Genomic DNA, 18,630 nt, shown 5'->3' on the forward strand with positions numbered 1-18,630 from the left:
AAAGTGATTGAAATGGGTCAGAAATGATGGTAAGACTATAGCAAGGCTATTAAAAGGCTTATTGGGGTGAAAATTTAACATTTTGGGAGGATTATGGCAATTGTTCCGATAAAAAAAAATATAGGTCAAACGTATGGAAAAATAAGTAAAAATAGGAAATATTCGGAAAGTGATGGAAATGGGTCAGAAATGATGGTAAGACTATAGCAAGGCTATTAAAAGGCTTATTGGGGTGAAAATTTAACATTTTAGGAGGATTATGGCAATTGTTCCGGAAAAAAAAAAAACGTAAGTCAAACGTATGGAAAAATAAGTAAAAATAGGAAATATGCGGAAAGTGATGGAAATGGGTCAGAAATGATGGTAAGACTATAGCAAGGCTATTAAAAGGCTTATTGGGGTGAAAATTTTACAATTTGGGAACTTTACAGTCATTTGTCCGATAAAAAAAAACGTAAGTCAAACGTATGGCAAAATAAGTAAAAATAGACAATATGCGGAAAGTGATTGAAATGGGTCAGAAATGATGGTAAGACTATAGCAAGGCTATTAAAAGGCTTATTGGGGTGAAAATTTAACATTTTGGGAGGATTATGGCAATTGTTTCGAAAAAAAAAAACGTAAGTCAAACGTATGGCAAAATAAGTAAAAATAGGAAATATGCGGAAAGTGATGGAAATGGGTCAGAAATGATGGTAAGACTATAGCAAGGCTATTAAAAGGCTTATTGGGGTGAAAATTTAACATTTTGGGAGGATTATGGCAATTGTTTCGAAAAAAAAAAACGTAAGTCAAACGTATGGCAAAATAAGTAAAAATAGGAAATATGCGGAAAGTGATGGAAATGGGTCAGAAATGATGGTAAGACTATAGCAAGGCTAATAAAAGGCTTATTGGGGTGAAAATTTAACATTTTGGGAGGATTATGGCAATTGTTTCGAAAAAAAAAAACGTAAGTCAAACGTATGGCAAAATAAGTAAAAATAGGAAATATGCGGAAAGTGATGGAAATGGGTCAGAAATGATGGTAAGACTATAGCAAGGCTATTAAAAGGCTTATTGGGGTGAAAATTTAACATTTTGGGAGGATTATGGCAATTGGTCCGAAAAAAAAAAACGTAAGTCAAACGTATGGAAAAACAAGTAAAAATAGGAAATATTAGGAAAGTGATGGAAATGGGTCAGAAATGATGGTAAGACTATAGCAAGGCTAATAAAAGGCTTATTGGGGTGAAAATTTAACATTTTGGGAGGATTATGGCAATTGTTTCGAAAAAAAAAAACGTAAGTCAAACGTATGGCAAAATAAGTAAAAATAGGAAATATGCGGAAAGTGATGGAAATGGGTCAGAAATGATGGTAAGACTATAGCAAGGCTATTAAAAGGCTTATTGGGGTGAAAATTTAACATTTTGGGAGGATTATGGCAATTGGTCCGAAAAAAAAAAACGTAAGTCAAACGTATGGAAAAACAAGTAAAAATAGGAAATATTCGGAAAGTGATGGAAATGGGTCAGAAATGATGGTAAGACTATAGCAAGGCTAATAAAAGGCTTATTGGGGTGAAAATTTAACATTTTGGGAGGATTATGGCAATTGTTTCGAAAAAAAAAAACGTAAGTCAAACGTATGGCAAAATAAGTAAAAATAGGAAATATGCGGAAAGTGATGGAAATGGGTCAGAAATGATGGTAAGACTATAGCAAGGCTATTAAAAGGCTTATTGGGGTGAAAATTTAACATTTTGGGAGGATTATGGCAATTGGTCCGAAAAAAAAAAACGTAAGTCAAACGTATGGAAAAACAAGTAAAAATAGGAAATATTCGGAAAGTGATGGAAATGGGTCAGAAATGATGGTAAGACTATAGCAAGGCTAATAAAAGGCTTATTGGGGTGAAAATTTAACATTTTGGGAGGATTATGGCAATTGTTTCGAAAAAAAAAAACGTAAGTCAAACGTATGGCAAAATAAGTAAAAATAGGAAATATGCGGAAAGTGATGGAAATGGGTCAGAAATGATGGTAAGACTATAGCAAGGCTATTAAAAGGCTTATTGGGGTGAAAATTTAACATTTTGGGAGGATTATGGCAATTGGTCCGAAAAAAAAAAACGTAAGTCAAACGTATGGAAAAACAAGTAAAAATAGGAAATATTCGGAAAGTGATGGAAATGGGTCAGAAATGATGGTAAGACTATAGCAAGGCTATTAAAAGGCTTATTGGGGTGAAAATTTTACATTTTGGGAGGATTATGGCAATTGTTCCGAAAAAAAAATATAAGTCAAACGTATGGCAAAATAAGTAAAAATAGGAAATATGCGGAAAGTGATGGAAATGGGTCAGAAATGATGGTAAGACTATAGCAAGGCTATTAAAAGGCTTATTGGGGTGAAAATTTAACATTTTGGGAACTTTACAGTCATTTGTCCGGAAAAAAAAAACGTAAGTCAAACGTATGGAAAAATAAGTAAAAATAGACAATATGCGGAAAGTGATGGAAATGGGTCAGAAATGATGGTAAGACTATAGCAAGGCTATTAAAAGGCTTATTGGGGTGAAAATTTAACATTTTGGGAGGATTATGGCAATTGTTCCGAAAAAAAAAACGTAAGTCAAACGTATGGCAAAATAAGTAAAAATAGGAAATATGCGGAAAGTGATGGAAATGGGTCAGAAATGATGGTAAGACTATAGCAAGGCTATTAAAAGGCTTATTGGGGTGAAAATTTAACATTTTGGGAGGATTATGGCAATTGTTCCGAAAAAAAAACATAAGTCAAACGTATGGAAAAATAAGTAAAAATAGGAAATATTTGGAAAGTGATGGAAATGGGTCAGAAATGATGGTAAGACTATAGCAAGGCTATTAAAAGGCTTATTGGGGTGAAAATTTAACATTTTGGGAGGATTATGGCAATTGTTCCGATAAAAAAAATAATAAGTCAAACGTATGGCAAAATAAGTAAAAATAGGAAATATGCGGAAAGTGATGGAAATGGGTCAGAAATGATGGTAAGACTATAGCAAGGCTATTAAAAGGCTTATTGGGGTGAAAATTTTACATTTTGGGAACTTTACAGTCATTTGTCCGGAAAAAAAAAACTTAAGTCAAACGTATGGCAAAATAAGTAAAAATAGGAAATATTCGGAAAGTGATGGAAATGGGTCAGAAATGATGGTAAGACTATAGCAAGGCTATTAAAAGGCTTATTGGGGTGAAAATTTAACATTTTGGGAGGATTATGGCAATTGTTCCGAAAAAAAAAACGTAAGTCAAACGTATGGCAAAATAAGTAAAAATAGGAAATATGCGGAAAGTGATGGAAATGGGTCAGAAATGATGGTAAGACTATAGCAAGGCTATTAAAAGGCTTATTGGGGTGAAAATTTAACATTTTGGGAGGATTATGGCAATTGTTCCGATGAAAAAAAAATATAAGTCAAACGTATGGAAAAATAAGTAAAAATAGGAAATATTCGGAAAGTGATGGAAATGGGTCAGAAATGATGGTAAGACTATAGCAAGGCTATTAAAAGGCTTATTGGGGTGAAATTTTAACATTTTGGGAGGATTATGGCAATTGTTCCGAAAAAAAAAAAACGTAAGTCAAACGTATGGCAAAATAAGTAAAAATAGGAAATATGCGGAAAGTGATGGAAATGGGTCAGAAATGATGGTAAGACTATAGCAAGGCTATTAAAAGGCTTATTGGGGTGAAAATTTTACATTTTGGGAACTTTACAGTCATTTGTCCGGAAAAAAAAAACGTAAGTCAAACGTATGGCAAAATAAGTAAAAATAGACAATATGCGGAAAGTGATTGAAATGGGTCAGAAATGATGGTAAGACTATAGCAAGGCTATTAAAAGGCTTATTGGGGTGAAAATTTAACATTTTGGGAGGATTATGGCAATTGTTCCGATAAAAAAAAATATAAGTCAAACGTATGGCAAAATAAGTAAAAATAGGAAATATGCGGAAAGTGATGGAAATGGGTCAGAAATGATGGTAAGACTATAGCAAGGCTATTAAAAGGCTTATTGGGGTGAAAATTTAACATTTTGGGAGGATTATGGCAATTGTTCCGATAAAAAAAAATATAAGTCAAACGTATGGCAAAATAAGTAAAAATAGGAAATATGCGGAAAGTGATGGAAATGGGTCAGAAATGATGGTAAGACTATAGCAAGGCTATTAAAAGGCTTATTGGGGTGAAAATTTAACATTTTGGGAGGATTATGGCAATTGTTCCGATAAAAAAAAATATAAGTCAAACGTATGGCAAAATAAGTAAAAATAGGAAATATGCGGAAAGTGATGGAAATGGGTCAGAAATGATGGTAAGACTATAGCAAGGCTATTAAAAGGCTTATTGGGGTGAAAATTTTACATTTTGGGAACTTTACAGTCATTTGTCCGATAAAAAAAAACGTAAGTCAAACGTATGGCAAAATAAGTAAAAATAGGAAATATGCGGAAAGTGATGGAAATGGGTCAGAAATGATGGTAAGACTATAGCAAGGCTATTAAAAGGCTTATTGGGGTGAAAATTTAACATTTTGGGAGGATTATGGCAATTGTTCCGAAAAAAAAAAACGTAAGTCAAACGTATGGCAAAATAAGTAAAAATAGGAAATATTCGGAAAGTGATGGAAATGGGTCAGAAATGATGGTAAGACTATAGCAAGGCTATTAAAAGGCTTATTGGGGTGAAAATTTTACATTTTGGGAACTTTACAGTCATTTGTCCGGAAAAAAAAAACGTAAGTCAAACGTATGGCAAAATAAGTAAAAATAGACAATATGCGGAAAGTGATGGAAATGGGTCAGAAATGATGGTAAGACTATAGCAAGGCTATTAAAAGGCTTATTGGGGTGAAAATTTAACATTTTGGGAGGATTATGGCAATTGTTTCGAAAAAAAAAAACGTAAGTCAAACGTATGGCAAAATAAGTAAAAATAGGAAATATGCGGAAAGTGATGGAAATGGGTCAGAAATGATGGTAAGACTATAGCAAGGCTATTAAAAGGCTTATTGGGGTGAAAATTTTACATTTTGGGAGGATTATGGCAATTGTTCCGAAAAAAAAAAACGTAAGTCAAACGTATGGAAAAACAAGTAAAAATAGGAAATATTGGGAAAGTGATGGAAATGGGTCAGAAATGATGGTAAGACTATAGCAAGGCTATTAAAAGGCTTATTGGGGTGAAAATGTAACATTTTGGGAACTTTACAGTCATTTGTCCGGAAAAAAAAAACGTAAGTCAAACGTATGGAAAAATAAGTAAAAATAGGAAATATTCGGAAAGTGATGGAAATGGGTCAGAAATGATGGTAAGACTATAGCAAGGCTATTAAAAGGCTTATTGGGGTGAAAATTTTACATTTTGGGAACTTTACAGTCATTTGTCCGGAAAAAAAAAACGTAAGTCAAACGTATGGCAAAATAAGTAAAAATAGACAATATGCGGAAAGTGATTGAAATGGGTCAGAAATGATGGTAAGACTATAGCAAGGCTATTAAAAGGCTTATTGGGGTGAAAATTTAACATTTTGGGAGGATTATGGCAATTGTTCCGATAAAAAAAAATATAAGTCAAACGTATGGCAAAATAAGTAAAAATAGGAAATATGCGGAAAGTGATGGAAATGGGTCAGAAATGATGGTAAGACTATAGCAAGGCTATTAAAAGGCTTATTGGGGTGAAAATTTAACATTTTGGGAGGATTATGGCAATTGTTCCGAAAAAAAAAAACGTAAGTCAAACGTATGGCAAAATAAGTAAAAATAGGAAATATTCGGAAAGTGATGGAAATGGGTCAGAAATGATGGTAAGACTATAGCAAGGCTATTAAAAGGCTTATTGGGGTGAAAATTTAACATTTTGGGAGGATTATGGCAATTGTTCCGAAAAAAAAAAACGTAAGTCAAACGTATGGAAAAATAAGTAAAAATAGGAAATATGCGGAAAGTGATGGAAATGGGTCAGAAATGATGGTAAGACTATAGCAAGGCTATTAAAAGGCTTATTGGGGTGAAAATTTAACATTTTGGGAGGATTATGGCAATTGTTTCGAAAAAAAAAAACGTAAGTCAAACGTATGGCAAAATAAGTAAAAATAGGAAATATGCGGAAAGTGATGGAAATGGGTCAGAAATGATGGTAAGACTATAGCAAGGCTATTAAAAGGCTTATTGGGGTGAAAATTTAACATTTTGGGAGGATTATGGCAATTGTTTCGAAAAAAAAAAACGTAAGTCAAACGTATGGAAAAATAAGTAAAAATAGACAATATGCGGAAAGTGATGGAAATGGGTCAGAAATGATGGTAAGACTATAGCAAGGCTATTAAAAGGCTTATTGGGGTGAAAATTTAACATTTTGGGAGGATTATGGCAATTGTTCCGATAAAAAAAAATATAAGTCAAACGTATGGCAAAATAAGTAAAAATAGGAAATATGCTGAAAGTGATGGAAATGGGTCAGAAATGATGGTAAGACTATAGCAAGGCTATTAAAAGGCTTATTGGGGTGAAAATTTTACATTTTGGGAACTTTACAGTCATTTGTCCGATAAAAAAAAACGTAAGTCAAACGTATGGCAAAATAAGTAAAAATAGGAAATATGCGGAAAGTGATGGAAATGGGTCAGAAATGATGGTAAGACTATAGCAAGGCTATTAAAAGGCTTATTGGGGTGAAAATTTTACATTTTGGGAACTTTACAGTCATTTGTCCGATAAAAAAAAACGTAAGTCAAACGTATGGCAAAATAAGTAAAAATAGGAAATATGCGGAAAGTGATGGAAATGGGTCAGAAATTATGGTAAGACTATAGCAAGGCTATTAAAAGGCTTATTGGGGTGAAAATTTTACATTTTGGGAACTTTACAGTCATTTGTCCGGAAAAAAAAAATGTAAGTCAAACGTATGGCAAAATAAGTAAAAATAGGAAATATGCGGAAAGTGATGGAAATGGGTCAGAAATGATGGTAAGACTATAGCAAGGCTATTAAAAGGCTTATTGGGGTGAAAATTTAACATTTTGGGAGGATTATGGCAATTGTTCCGAAAAAAAAAACGTAAGTCAAACGTATGGAAAAATAAGTAAAAATAGACAATATGCGGAAAGTGATGGAAATGGGTCAGAAATGATGGTAAGACTATAGCAAGGCTATTAAAAGGCTTATTGGGGTGAAAATTTTACATTTTGGGAACTTTACAGTCATTTGTCCGGAAAAAAAAAATGTAAGTCAAACGTATGGCAAAATAAGTAAAAATAGGAAATATGCGGAAAGTGATGGAAATGGGTCAGAAATGATGGTAAGACTATAGCAAGGCTATTAAAAGGCTTATTGGGGTGAAAATTTAACATTTTGGGAGGATTATGGCAATTGTTCCGAAAAAAAAAACGTAAGTCAAACGTATGGAAAAATAAGTAAAAATAGACAATATGCGGAAAGTGATGGAAATGGGTCAGAAATGATGGTAAGACTATAGCAAGGCTATTAAAAGGCTTATTGGGGTGAACATTTTACATTTTGGGAACTTTACAGTCATTTGTCCGGAAAAAAAAAACGTAAGTCAAACGTATGGCAAAATAAGTAAAAATAGACAATATGCGGAAAGTGATTGAAATGGGTCAGAAATGATGGTAAGACTATAGCAAGGCTATTAAAAGGCTTATTGGGGTGAAAATTTTACATTTTGGGAGGATTATGGCAATTGTTCCGATAAAAAAAAATATAAGTCAAACGTATGGCAAAATAAGTAAAAATAGGAAATATGCGGAAAGTGATGGAAATGGGTCAGAAATGATGGTAAGACTATAGCAAGGCTATTAAAAGGCTTATTGGGGTGAAAATTTAACATTTTGGGAGGATTATGGCAATTGTTCCGATAAAAAAAAATATAAGTCAAACGTATGGCAAAATAAGTAAAAATAGGAAATATGCGGAAAGTGATGGAAATGGGTCAGAAATGATGGTAAGACTATAGCAAGGCTATTAAAAGGCTTATTGGGGTGAAAATTTTACATTTTGGGAACTTTACAGTCATTTGTCCGGAAAAAAAAAACGTAAGTCAAACGTATGGCAAAATAAGTAAAAATAGACAATATGCGGAAAGTGATTGAAATGGGTCAGAAATGATGGTAAGACTATAGCAAGGCTATTAAAAGGCTTATTGGGGTGAAAATTTAACATTTTGGGAGGATTATGGCAATTGTTCCGAAAAAAAAACGTAAGTCAAACGTATGGAAAAATAAGTAAAAATAGGAAATATTCGGAAAGTGATGGAAATGGGTCAGAAATGATGGTAAGACTATAGCAAGGCTATTAAAAGGCTTATTGGGGTGAAATTTTAACATTTTGGGAGGATTATGGCAATTGTTCCGAAAAAAAAAAAACGTAAGTCAAACGTATGGCAAAATAAGTAAAAATAGGAAATATGCGGAAAGTGATGGAAATGGGTCAGAAATGATGGTAAGACTATAGCAAGGCTATTAAAAGGCTTATTGGGGTGAAAATTTAACATTTTGGGAGGATTATGGCAATTGTTCCGATAAAAAAAAATATATGTCAAACGTATGGCAAAATAAGTAAAAATAGGAAATATGCGGAAAGTGATGGAAATGGGTCAGAAATGATGGTAAGACTATAGCAAGGCTATTAAAAGGCTTATTGGGGTGAAAATTTTACATTTTGGGAGGATTATGGCAATTGTTCCGAAAAAAAAAAACGTAAGTCAAACGTATGGCAAAATAAGTAAAAATAGGAAATATGCGGAAAGTGATGGAAATGGGTCAGAAATGATGGTAAGACTATAGCAAGGCTATTAAAAGGCTTATTGGGGTGAAAATTTAACATTTTGGGAACTTTACAGTCATTTGTCCGGAAAAAAAAAACGTAAGTCAAACGTATGGCAAAATAAGTAAAAATAGGAAATATGCGGAAAGTGATGGAAATGGGTCAGAAATGATGGTAAGACTATAGCAAGGCTATTAAAAGGCTTATTGGGGTGAAAATTTAACATTTTGGGAACTTTACAGTCATTTGTCCGGAAAAAAAAAAACGTAAGTCAAACGTATGGAAAAATAAGTAAAAATAGACAATATGCGGAAAGTGATGGAAATGGGTCAGAAATGATGGTAAGACTATAGCAAGGCTATTAAAAGGCTTATTGGGGTGAAAATTTAACATTTTGGGAGGATTATGGCAATTGTTCCGAAAAAAAAAAACGTAAGTCAAACGTATGGCAAAATAAGTAAAAATAGGAAATATTCGGAAAGTGATGGAAATGGGTCAGAAATGATGGTAAGACTATAGCAAGGCTATTAAAAGGCTTATTGGGGTGAAAATTTTACATTTTGGGAACTTTACAGTCATTTGTCCGGAAAAAAAAAACGTAAGTCAAACGTATGGCAAAATAAGTAAAAATAGACAATATGCGGAAAGTGATGGAAATGGGTCAGAAATGATGGTAAGACTATAGCAAGGCTATTAAAAGGCTTATTGGGGTGAAAATTTAACATTTTGGGAGGATTATGGCAATTGTTTCGAAAAAAAAAAACGTAAGTCAAACGTATGGCAAAATAAGTAAAAATAGGAAATATGCGGAAAGTGATGGAAATGGGTCAGAAATGATGGTAAGACTATAGCAAGGCTATTAAAAGGCTTATTGGGGTGAAAATTTTACATTTTGGGAGGATTATGGCAATTGTTCCGGAAAAAAAAAACGTAAGTCAAACGTATGGCAAAATAAGTAAAAATAGGAAATATGCGGAAAGTGATGGAAATGGGTCAGAAATGATGGTAAGACTATAGCAAGGCTATTAAAAGGCTTATTGGGGTGAAAATTTAACATTTTGGGAACTTTACAGTCATTTGTCCGGAAAAAAAAAAACGTAAGTCAAACGTATGGAAAAATAAGTAAAAATAGACAATATGCGGAAAGTGATGGAAATGGGTCAGAAATGATGGTAAGACTATAGCAAGGCTATTAAAAGGCTTATTGGGGTGAAAATTTAACATTTTGGGAGGATTATGGCAATTGTTCCGAAAAAAAAAAACGTAAGTCAAACGTATGGCAAAATAAGTAAAAATAGGAAATATTCGGAAAGTGATGGAAATGGGTCAGAAATGATGGTAAGACTATAGCAAGGCTATTAAAAGGCTTATTGGGGTGAAAATTTTACATTTTGGGAACTTTACAGTCATTTGTCCGGAAAAAAAAAACGTAAGTCAAACGTATGGCAAAATAAGTAAAAATAGACAATATGCGGAAAGTGATGGAAATGGGTCAGAAATGATGGTAAGACTATAGCAAGGCTATTAAAAGGCTTATTGGGGTGAAAATTTAACATTTTGGGAGGATTATGGCAATTGTTTCGAAAAAAAAAAAACGTAAGTCAAACGTATGGCAAAATAAGTAAAAATAGGAAATATGCGGAAAGTGATGGAAATGGGTCAGAAATGATGGTAAGACTATAGCAAGGCTATTAAAAGGCTTATTGGGGTGAAAATTTTACATTTTGGGAGGATTATGGCAATTGTTCCGGAAAAAAAACGTAAGTCAAACGTATGGAAAAATAAGTAAAAATAGGAAATATTTGGAAAGTGATGGAAATGGGTCAGAAATGATGGTAAGACTATAGCAAGGCTATTAAAAGGCTTATTGGGGTGAAAATTTAACATTTTGGGAGGATTATGGCAATTGTTCCGAAAAAAAAAACGTAAGTCAAACGTATGGAAAAATAAGTAAAAATAGACAATATGCGGAAAGTGATGGAAATGGGTCAGAAATGATGGTAAGACTATAGCAAGGCTATTAAAAGGCTTATTGGGGTGAAAATTTAACATTTTGGGAGGATTATGGCAATTGTTCCGATAAAAAAAAATATAAGTCAAACGTATGGCAAAATAAGTAAAAATAGGAAATATGCTGAAAGTGATGGAAATGGGTCAGAAATGATGGTAAGACTATAGCAAGGCTATTAAAAGGCTTATTGGGGTGAAAATTTTACATTTTGGGAACTTTACAGTCATTTGTCCGATAAAAAAAAACGTAAGTCAAACGTATGGCAAAATAAGTAAAAATAGGAAATATGCGGAAAGTGATGGAAATGGGTCAGAAATGATGGTAAGACTATAGCAAGGCTATTAAAAGGCTTATTGGGGTGAAAATTTTACATTTTGGGAACTTTACAGTCATTTGTCCGATAAAAAAAAACGTAAGTCAAACGTATGGCAAAATAAGTAAAAATAGGAAATATGCGGAAAGTGATGGAAATGGGTCAGAAATTATGGTAAGACTATAGCAAGGCTATTAAAAGGCTTATTGGGGTGAAAATTTTACATTTTGGGAACTTTACAGTCATTTGTCCGGAAAAAAAAAATGTAAGTCAAACGTATGGCAAAATAAGTAAAAATAGGAAATATGCGGAAAGTGATGGAAATGGGTCAGAAATGATGGTAAGACTATAGCAAGGCTATTAAAAGGCTTATTGGGGTGAAAATTTAACATTTTGGGAGGATTATGGCAATTGTTCCGAAAAAAAAAACGTAAGTCAAACGTATGGAAAAATAAGTAAAAATAGACAATATGCGGAAAGTGATGGAAATGGGTCAGAAATGATGGTAAGACTATAGCAAGGCTATTAAAAGGCTTATTGGGGTGAAAATTTTACATTTTGGGAACTTTACAGTCATTTGTCCGGAAAAAAAAAATGTAAGTCAAACGTATGGCAAAATAAGTAAAAATAGGAAATATGCGGAAAGTGATGGAAATGGGTCAGAAATGATGGTAAGACTATAGCAAGGCTATTAAAAGGCTTATTGGGGTGAAAATTTAACATTTTGGGAGGATTATGGCAATTGTTCCGAAAAAAAAAACGTAAGTCAAACGTATGGAAAAATAAGTAAAAATAGACAATATGCGGAAAGTGATGGAAATGGGTCAGAAATGATGGTAAGACTATAGCAAGGCTATTAAAAGGCTTATTGGGGTGAACATTTTACATTTTGGGAACTTTACAGTCATTTGTCCGGAAAAAAAAAACGTAAGTCAAACGTATGGCAAAATAAGTAAAAATAGACAATATGCGGAAAGTGATTGAAATGGGTCAGAAATGATGGTAAGACTATAGCAAGGCTATTAAAAGGCTTATTGGGGTGAAAATTTTACATTTTGGGAGGATTATGGCAATTGTTCCGATAAAAAAAAATATAAGTCAAACGTATGGCAAAATAAGTAAAAATAGGAAATATGCGGAAAGTGATGGAAATGGGTCAGAAATGATGGTAAGACTATAGCAAGGCTATTAAAAGGCTTATTGGGGTGAAAATTTAACATTTTGGGAGGATTATGGCAATTGTTCCGATAAAAAAAAATATAAGTCAAACGTATGGCAAAATAAGTAAAAATAGGAAATATGCGGAAAGTGATGGAAATGGGTCAGAAATGATGGTAAGACTATAGCAAGGCTATTAAAAGGCTTATTGGGGTGAAAATTTTACATTTTGGGAACTTTACAGTCATTTGTCCGATAAAAAAAAACGTAAGTCAAACGTATGGCAAAATAAGTAAAAATAGGAAATATGCGGAAAGTGATGGAAATGGGTCAGAAATGATGGTAAGACTATAGCAAGGCTATTAAAAGGCTTATTGGGGTGAAAATTTTACATTTTGGGAACTTTACAGTCATTTGTCCGGAAAAAAAAAAATGTAAGTCAAACGTATGGCAAAATAAGTAAAAATAGGAAATATGCGGAAAGTGATGGAAATGGGTCAGAAATGATGGTAAGACTATAGCAAGGCTATTAAAAGGCTTATTGGGGTGAAAATTTAACATTTTGGGAGGATTATGGCAATTGTTCCGAAAAAAAAAACGTAAGTCAAACGTATGGAAAAATAAGTAAAAATAGACAATATGCGGAAAGTGATGGAAATGGGTCAGAAATGATGGTAAGACTATAGCAAGGCTATTAAAAGGCTTATTGGGGTGAAAATTTTACATTTTGGGAACTTTACAGTCATTTGTCCGGAAAAAAAAAACGTAAGTCAAACGTATGGCAAAATAAGTAAAAATAGACAATATGCGGAAAGTGATTGAAATGGGTCAGAAATGATGGTAAGACTATAGCAAGGCTATTAAAAGGCTTATTGGGGTGAAAATTTAACATTTTGGGAGGATTATGGCAATTGTTCCGATAAAAAAAAATATAAGTCAAACGTATGGCAAAATAAGTAAAAATAGGAAATATTCGGAAAGTGATGGAAATGGGTCAGAAATGATGGTAAGACTATAGCAAGGCTATTAAAAGGCTTATTGGGGTGAAAATTTAACATTTTGGGAGGATTATGGCAATTGTTCCGATAAAAAAAATAATAAGTCAAACGTATGGCAAAATAAGTAAAAATAGGAAATATGCGGAAAGTGATGGAAATGGGTCAGAAATGATGGTAAGACTATAGCAAGGCTATTAAAAGGCTTATTGGGGTGAAAATTTAACATTTTGGGAGGATTATGGCAATTGTTCCGATAAAAAAAAATATAAGTCAAACGTATGGCAAAATAAGTAAAAATAGGAAATATGCGGAAAGTGATGGAAATGGGTCAGAAATGATGGTAAGACTATAGCAAGGCTATTAAAAGGCTTATTGGGGTGAACATTTTACATTTTGGGAACTTTACAGTCATTTGTCCGATAAAAAAAAACGTAAGTCAAACGTATGGCAAAATAAGTAAAAATAGACAATATGCGGAAAGTGATTGAAATGGGTCAGAAATGATGGTAAGACTATAGCAAGGCTATTAAAAGGCTTATTGGGGTGAAAATTTAACATTTTGGGAGGATTATGGCAATTGTTCCGGAAAAAAAAAACGTAAGTCAAACGTATGGAAAAATAAGTAAAAATAGGAAATATTCGGAAAGTGATGGAAATGGGTCAGAAATGATGGTAAGACTATAGCAAGGCTATTAAAAGGCTTATTGGGGTGAAAATTTAACATTTTGGGAGGATTATGGCAATTGTTCCGAAAAAAAAAACGTAAGTCAAACGTATGGCAAAATAAGTAAAAATAGGAAATATGCGGAAAGTGATGGAAATGGGTCAGAAATGATGGTAAGACTATAGCAAGGCTATTAAAAGGCTTATTGGGGTGAACATTTTACATTTTGGGAACTTTACAGTCATTTGTCCGGAAAAAAAAAACGTAAGTCAAACGTATGGCAAAATAAGTAAAAATAGACAATATGCGGAAAGTGATGGAAATGGGTCAGAAATGATGGTAAGACTATAGCAAGGCTATTAAAAGGCTTATTGGGGTGAAAATTTTACATTTTGGGAACTTTACAGTCATTTGTCCGGAAAAAAAAAACGTAAGTCAAACGTATGGCAAAATAAGTAAAAATAGACAATATGCGGAAAGTGATGGAAATGGGTCAGAAATGATGGTAAGACTATTGTAAGGCTATTAAAAGGCTTATTGGGGTGAAAATTTAACATTTTGGGAGGATTATGGCAATTGTTCCGATAAAAAAAAATATAAGTCAAACGTATGGCAAAATAAGTAAAAATAGGAAATATGCGGAAAGTGATGGAAATGTGTCAGAAATGATGGTAAGACTATAGCAAGGCTATTAAAAGGCTTATTGGGGTGAAAATTTAACATTTTGGGAGGATTATGGCAATTGTTCCGATAAAAAAAAATATAAGTCAAACGTATGGCAAAATAAGCAAAAATAGGAAATATGCGGAAAGTGATGTAAATGGGTCAGAAATGATGGTAAGACTATAGCAAGGCTATTAAAAGGCTTATTGGGGTGAAAATTTTACATTTTGGGAGGATTATGGCAATTGTTCCGAAAAAAAAACGTAAGTCAAACGTATGGAAAAATAAGTAAAAATAGGAAATATTCGGAAAGTGATGGAAATGGGTCAGAAATGATGGTAAGACTATAGCAAGGCTATTAAAAGGCTTCTTGGGGTGAAAATTTAACATTTTGGGAGGATTATGGCAATTGTTCCGAAAAAAAAAAACGTAAGTCAAACGTATGGCAAAATAAGTAAAAATAGGAAATATGCGGAAAGTGATGGAAATGGGTCAGAAATGATGGTAAGACTATAGCAAGGCTATTAAAAGGCTTATTGGGGTGAACATTTTACATTTTGGGAACTTTACAGTCATTTGTCCGGAAAAAAAAAACGTAAGTCAAACGTATGGCAAAATAAGTAAAAATAGGAAATATGCGGAAAGTGATGGAAATGGGTCAGAAATGATGGTAAGACTATAGCAAGGCTATTAAAAGGCTTATTGGGGTGAAAATTTTACATTTTGGGAGGATTATGGCAATTGTTCCGAAAAAAAAACGTAAGTCAAACGTATGGAAAAATAAGTAAAAATAGGAAATATTCGGAAAGTGATGGAAATGGGTCAGAAATGATGGTAAGACTATAGCAAGGCTATTAAAAGGCTTATTGGGGTGAAAATTTAACATTTTGGGAGGATTATGGCAATTGTTCCGAAAAAAAAAAACGTAAGTCAAACGTATGGCAAAATAAGTAAAAATAGGAAATATGCGGAAAGTGATGGAAATGGGTCAGAAATGATGGTAAGACTATAGCAAGGCTATTAAAAGGCTTATTGGGGTGAACATTTTACATTTTGGGAACTTTACAGTCATTTGTCCGGAAAAAAAAAACGTAAGTCAAACGTATGGCAAAATAAGTAAAAATAGGAAATATGCGGAAAGTGATGGAAATGGGTCAGAAATGATGGTAAGACTATAGCAAGGCTATTAAAAGGCTTATTGGGGTGAAAATTTAACATTTTGGGAGGATTATGGCAATTGTTCCGATAAAAAAAAATATAAGTCAAACGTATGGCAAAATAAGTAAAAATAGGAAATATGCGGAAAGTGATGGAAATGGGTCAGAAATGATGGTAAGACTATAGCAAGGCTATTAAAAGGCTTATTGGGGTGAAAATTTTACATTTTGGGAACTTTACAGTCATTTGTCCGATAAAAAAAAACGTAAGTCAAACGTATGGCAAAATAAGTAAAAATAGGAAATATGCGGAAAGTGATGGAAATGGGTCAGAAATGATGGTAAGACTATAGCAAGGCTATTAAAAGGCTTATTGGGGTGAAAATTTTACATTTTGGGAACTTTACAGTCATTTGTCCGGAAAAAAAAAATGTAAGTCAAACGTATGGCAAAATAAGTAAAAATAGGAAATATGCGGAAAGTGATGGAAATGGGTCAGAAATGATGGTAAGACTATAGCAAGGCTATTAAAAGGCTTATTGGGGTGAAAATTTTACATTTTGGGAGGATTATGGCAATTGTTCCGAAAAAAAAAACGTAAGTCAAACGTATGGAAAAATAAGTAAAAATAGGAAATATGCGGAAAGTGATGGAAATGGGTCAGAAATGATGGTAAGACTATAGCAAGGCTATTAAAAGGCTTATTGGGGTGAACATTTTACATTTTGGGAACTTTACAGTCATTTGTCCGGAAAAAAAAAACGTAAGTCAAACGTATGGCAAAATAAGTAAAAATAGACAATATGCGGAAAGTGATGGAAATGGGTCAGAAATGATGGTAAGACTATAGCAAGGCTATTAAAAGGCTTATTGGGGTGAAAATTTTACATTTTGGGAGGATTATGGCAATTGTTCCGAAAAAAAAAAACGTAAGTCAAACGTATAGCAAAATAAGTAAAAATAGGAAATATGCGGAAAGTGATGGAAATGGGTCAGAAATGATGGTAAGACTATAGCAAGGCTATTAAAAGGCTTATTGGGGTGAAAATTTTACATTTTGGGAGGATTATGGCAATTGTTCCGATAAAAAAAAAACGTAAGTCAAACGTATAGCAAAATAAGTAAAAAGAGGAAATATTGGGAAAGTGATGGAAATGGGTCAGAAATGATGGTAAGATTATAGCAAGGCTATTAAAAGGCTTATTGGGGTATCGGCAACCCTCTTGATAAGTGTGGCCTCCATGCAGGTGGTGGACCACAAGCTGTACGGGAGCCGGGCGGAGTTCGACGCCACCATCGACCGCGTGCTGGAGGAGTTCGGCGTGCAGCTGGTGTGTCTTGCCGGGTTCATGCGGATCCTGACGGGGACTTTTGTCAAGAAGTGGAACGGTGTGTGCGTGCGTGCGTTCGTGCGTGTATGTGTGCGTGCCAAAGTGTTTGATTCCATCCATCGAGGCAGAACGACTTAATTTCTTCCTCCTCATCAGGGAAGCTCCTGAACATCCACCCGTCGCTGCTGCCGTCGTTCAAGGGCGTGAACGCCCAGAAGCAGGCCCTGCAGGCGGGCGTCCGGGTCAGCGGCTGCACCGTGCACTTCGTCGCGGTAAGCCCGTGGAGATTACACACCAGATTCACCAATCCAGGCGTGTCGGGTCTCACGTCGCCCGGGTTTTTTTTCTCCCCCCCCCCACCTCGCAGGAGGAGGTGGACGCCGGCGCCATCGTGGTGCAGGAGGCGGTGCCCGTGCTGGGCGGGGACACGGAGGAGAGCCTCTCCGACCGGATCCGGCAGGCCGAGCACCGGGCGTTCCCCGAGGCGCTGGAGCTGGTGTGCAGCGGGGCGGTGAGGCTCGGCGAGGACGGCCGCATCGCCAGGGATTGAAAGCAAACTGTTACACTGAACCGCACTACATTCCTCTTCCTGCTGGGAGATTCCCGCTCGTTTACTGTCTGGATGTCGGTGTAAATAAAACCTGCATGAAAAACTACCATGCACGTGATCATGTCGGGTGACTTGTGAATTTTTACGGTGGTTTTTCACCCCTCCCCCACCCCCCCCGCGCTAAATGTAATAAGTTCAAGAAAATTATCCCAATTTAATTTATACAGGCAGGTATGTTATAAGAACATTCTCAAAAAGCAAAAATGACTTTTTTTTTAGCGATTCGCCGAACTGCTAATGCAAAAATCACACAAAAACAACAAAAGATTTCCCCCATCAAAAAGTATATCAATACGAAAAATTCAGGACAGGTATGCTGTGACTTTCATGAATGATTTGATAAACTTTTATGCAAAAATCATAATGTGGGGGAAAAAAATTCTTCTGTCCAGTATTCAGGTATTCAACAGCTTTCGTTGGGGTTTTTTCTGTTCAGATGTAAATTCATGTACATAATCCCAATATAATAACAATAAACAAATTCTATTTAAATGCCACATTTTTAGCAACCCCCCTTTAGCATAAAACATATTTTGTCTATTTAGAGATTCAATTGATGGATGTGTCTTTAAAAACTATTAAGATAACATTTAGTGATCCCCTGGTACATTTTACAACTAGAAATGTATGAAAAAGTTAATTTGAAAGAGGTCTCATGACCCACTTGTAATGCCTGAGGCGGCCACCAGAGGGGGCCACACTTCAGGAGTCTGGTGACTCCCAACCATCTCAGTGTTCAGGTATGACAGCTTGAAGTTAAAACGATTTCATTCCCACTAACATTATTTTCCCTTTTGCTCCTTTTGAGTCTTTCCTTCTCTCTTTTCCCTTTTTCTATATTTTTCTACTTTTGTTTTTTTTTTTTTCCTTGACCACTTTTTGTAACGAAGCATGTAGTGTCATACACGCTA

General features: G+C 34.4%; 1 protein-coding gene across 1 annotated transcript in view; it reads left to right on the forward strand.

The window, feature by feature from the left end:
* The window catches only part of gart (phosphoribosylglycinamide formyltransferase), a 31,075-nt gene extending 13,333 nt beyond the window's left edge, over window positions 1-17,742 (forward strand). Inside the window, exons 21-23 of the mRNA XM_080519576.1 lie at window positions 17,026-17,167; window positions 17,266-17,381; window positions 17,477-17,742. Coding sequence (XP_080375702.1) covers window positions 17,026-17,167; window positions 17,266-17,381; window positions 17,477-17,659 — 441 coding nt within the window. The 3' untranslated portion in view covers window positions 17,660-17,742. The remainder of the gene's footprint in view (window positions 1-17,025; window positions 17,168-17,265; window positions 17,382-17,476) is intronic.
* The last annotated feature ends 888 nt before the right edge of the window (window positions 17,743-18,630 follow it).

This window comes from Blennius ocellaris (assembly GCF_963422515.1).
Source record: "Blennius ocellaris genome assembly, chromosome: 24".
Lineage (NCBI taxonomy): Eukaryota > Metazoa > Chordata > Actinopteri > Blenniiformes > Blenniidae > Blennius > Blennius ocellaris.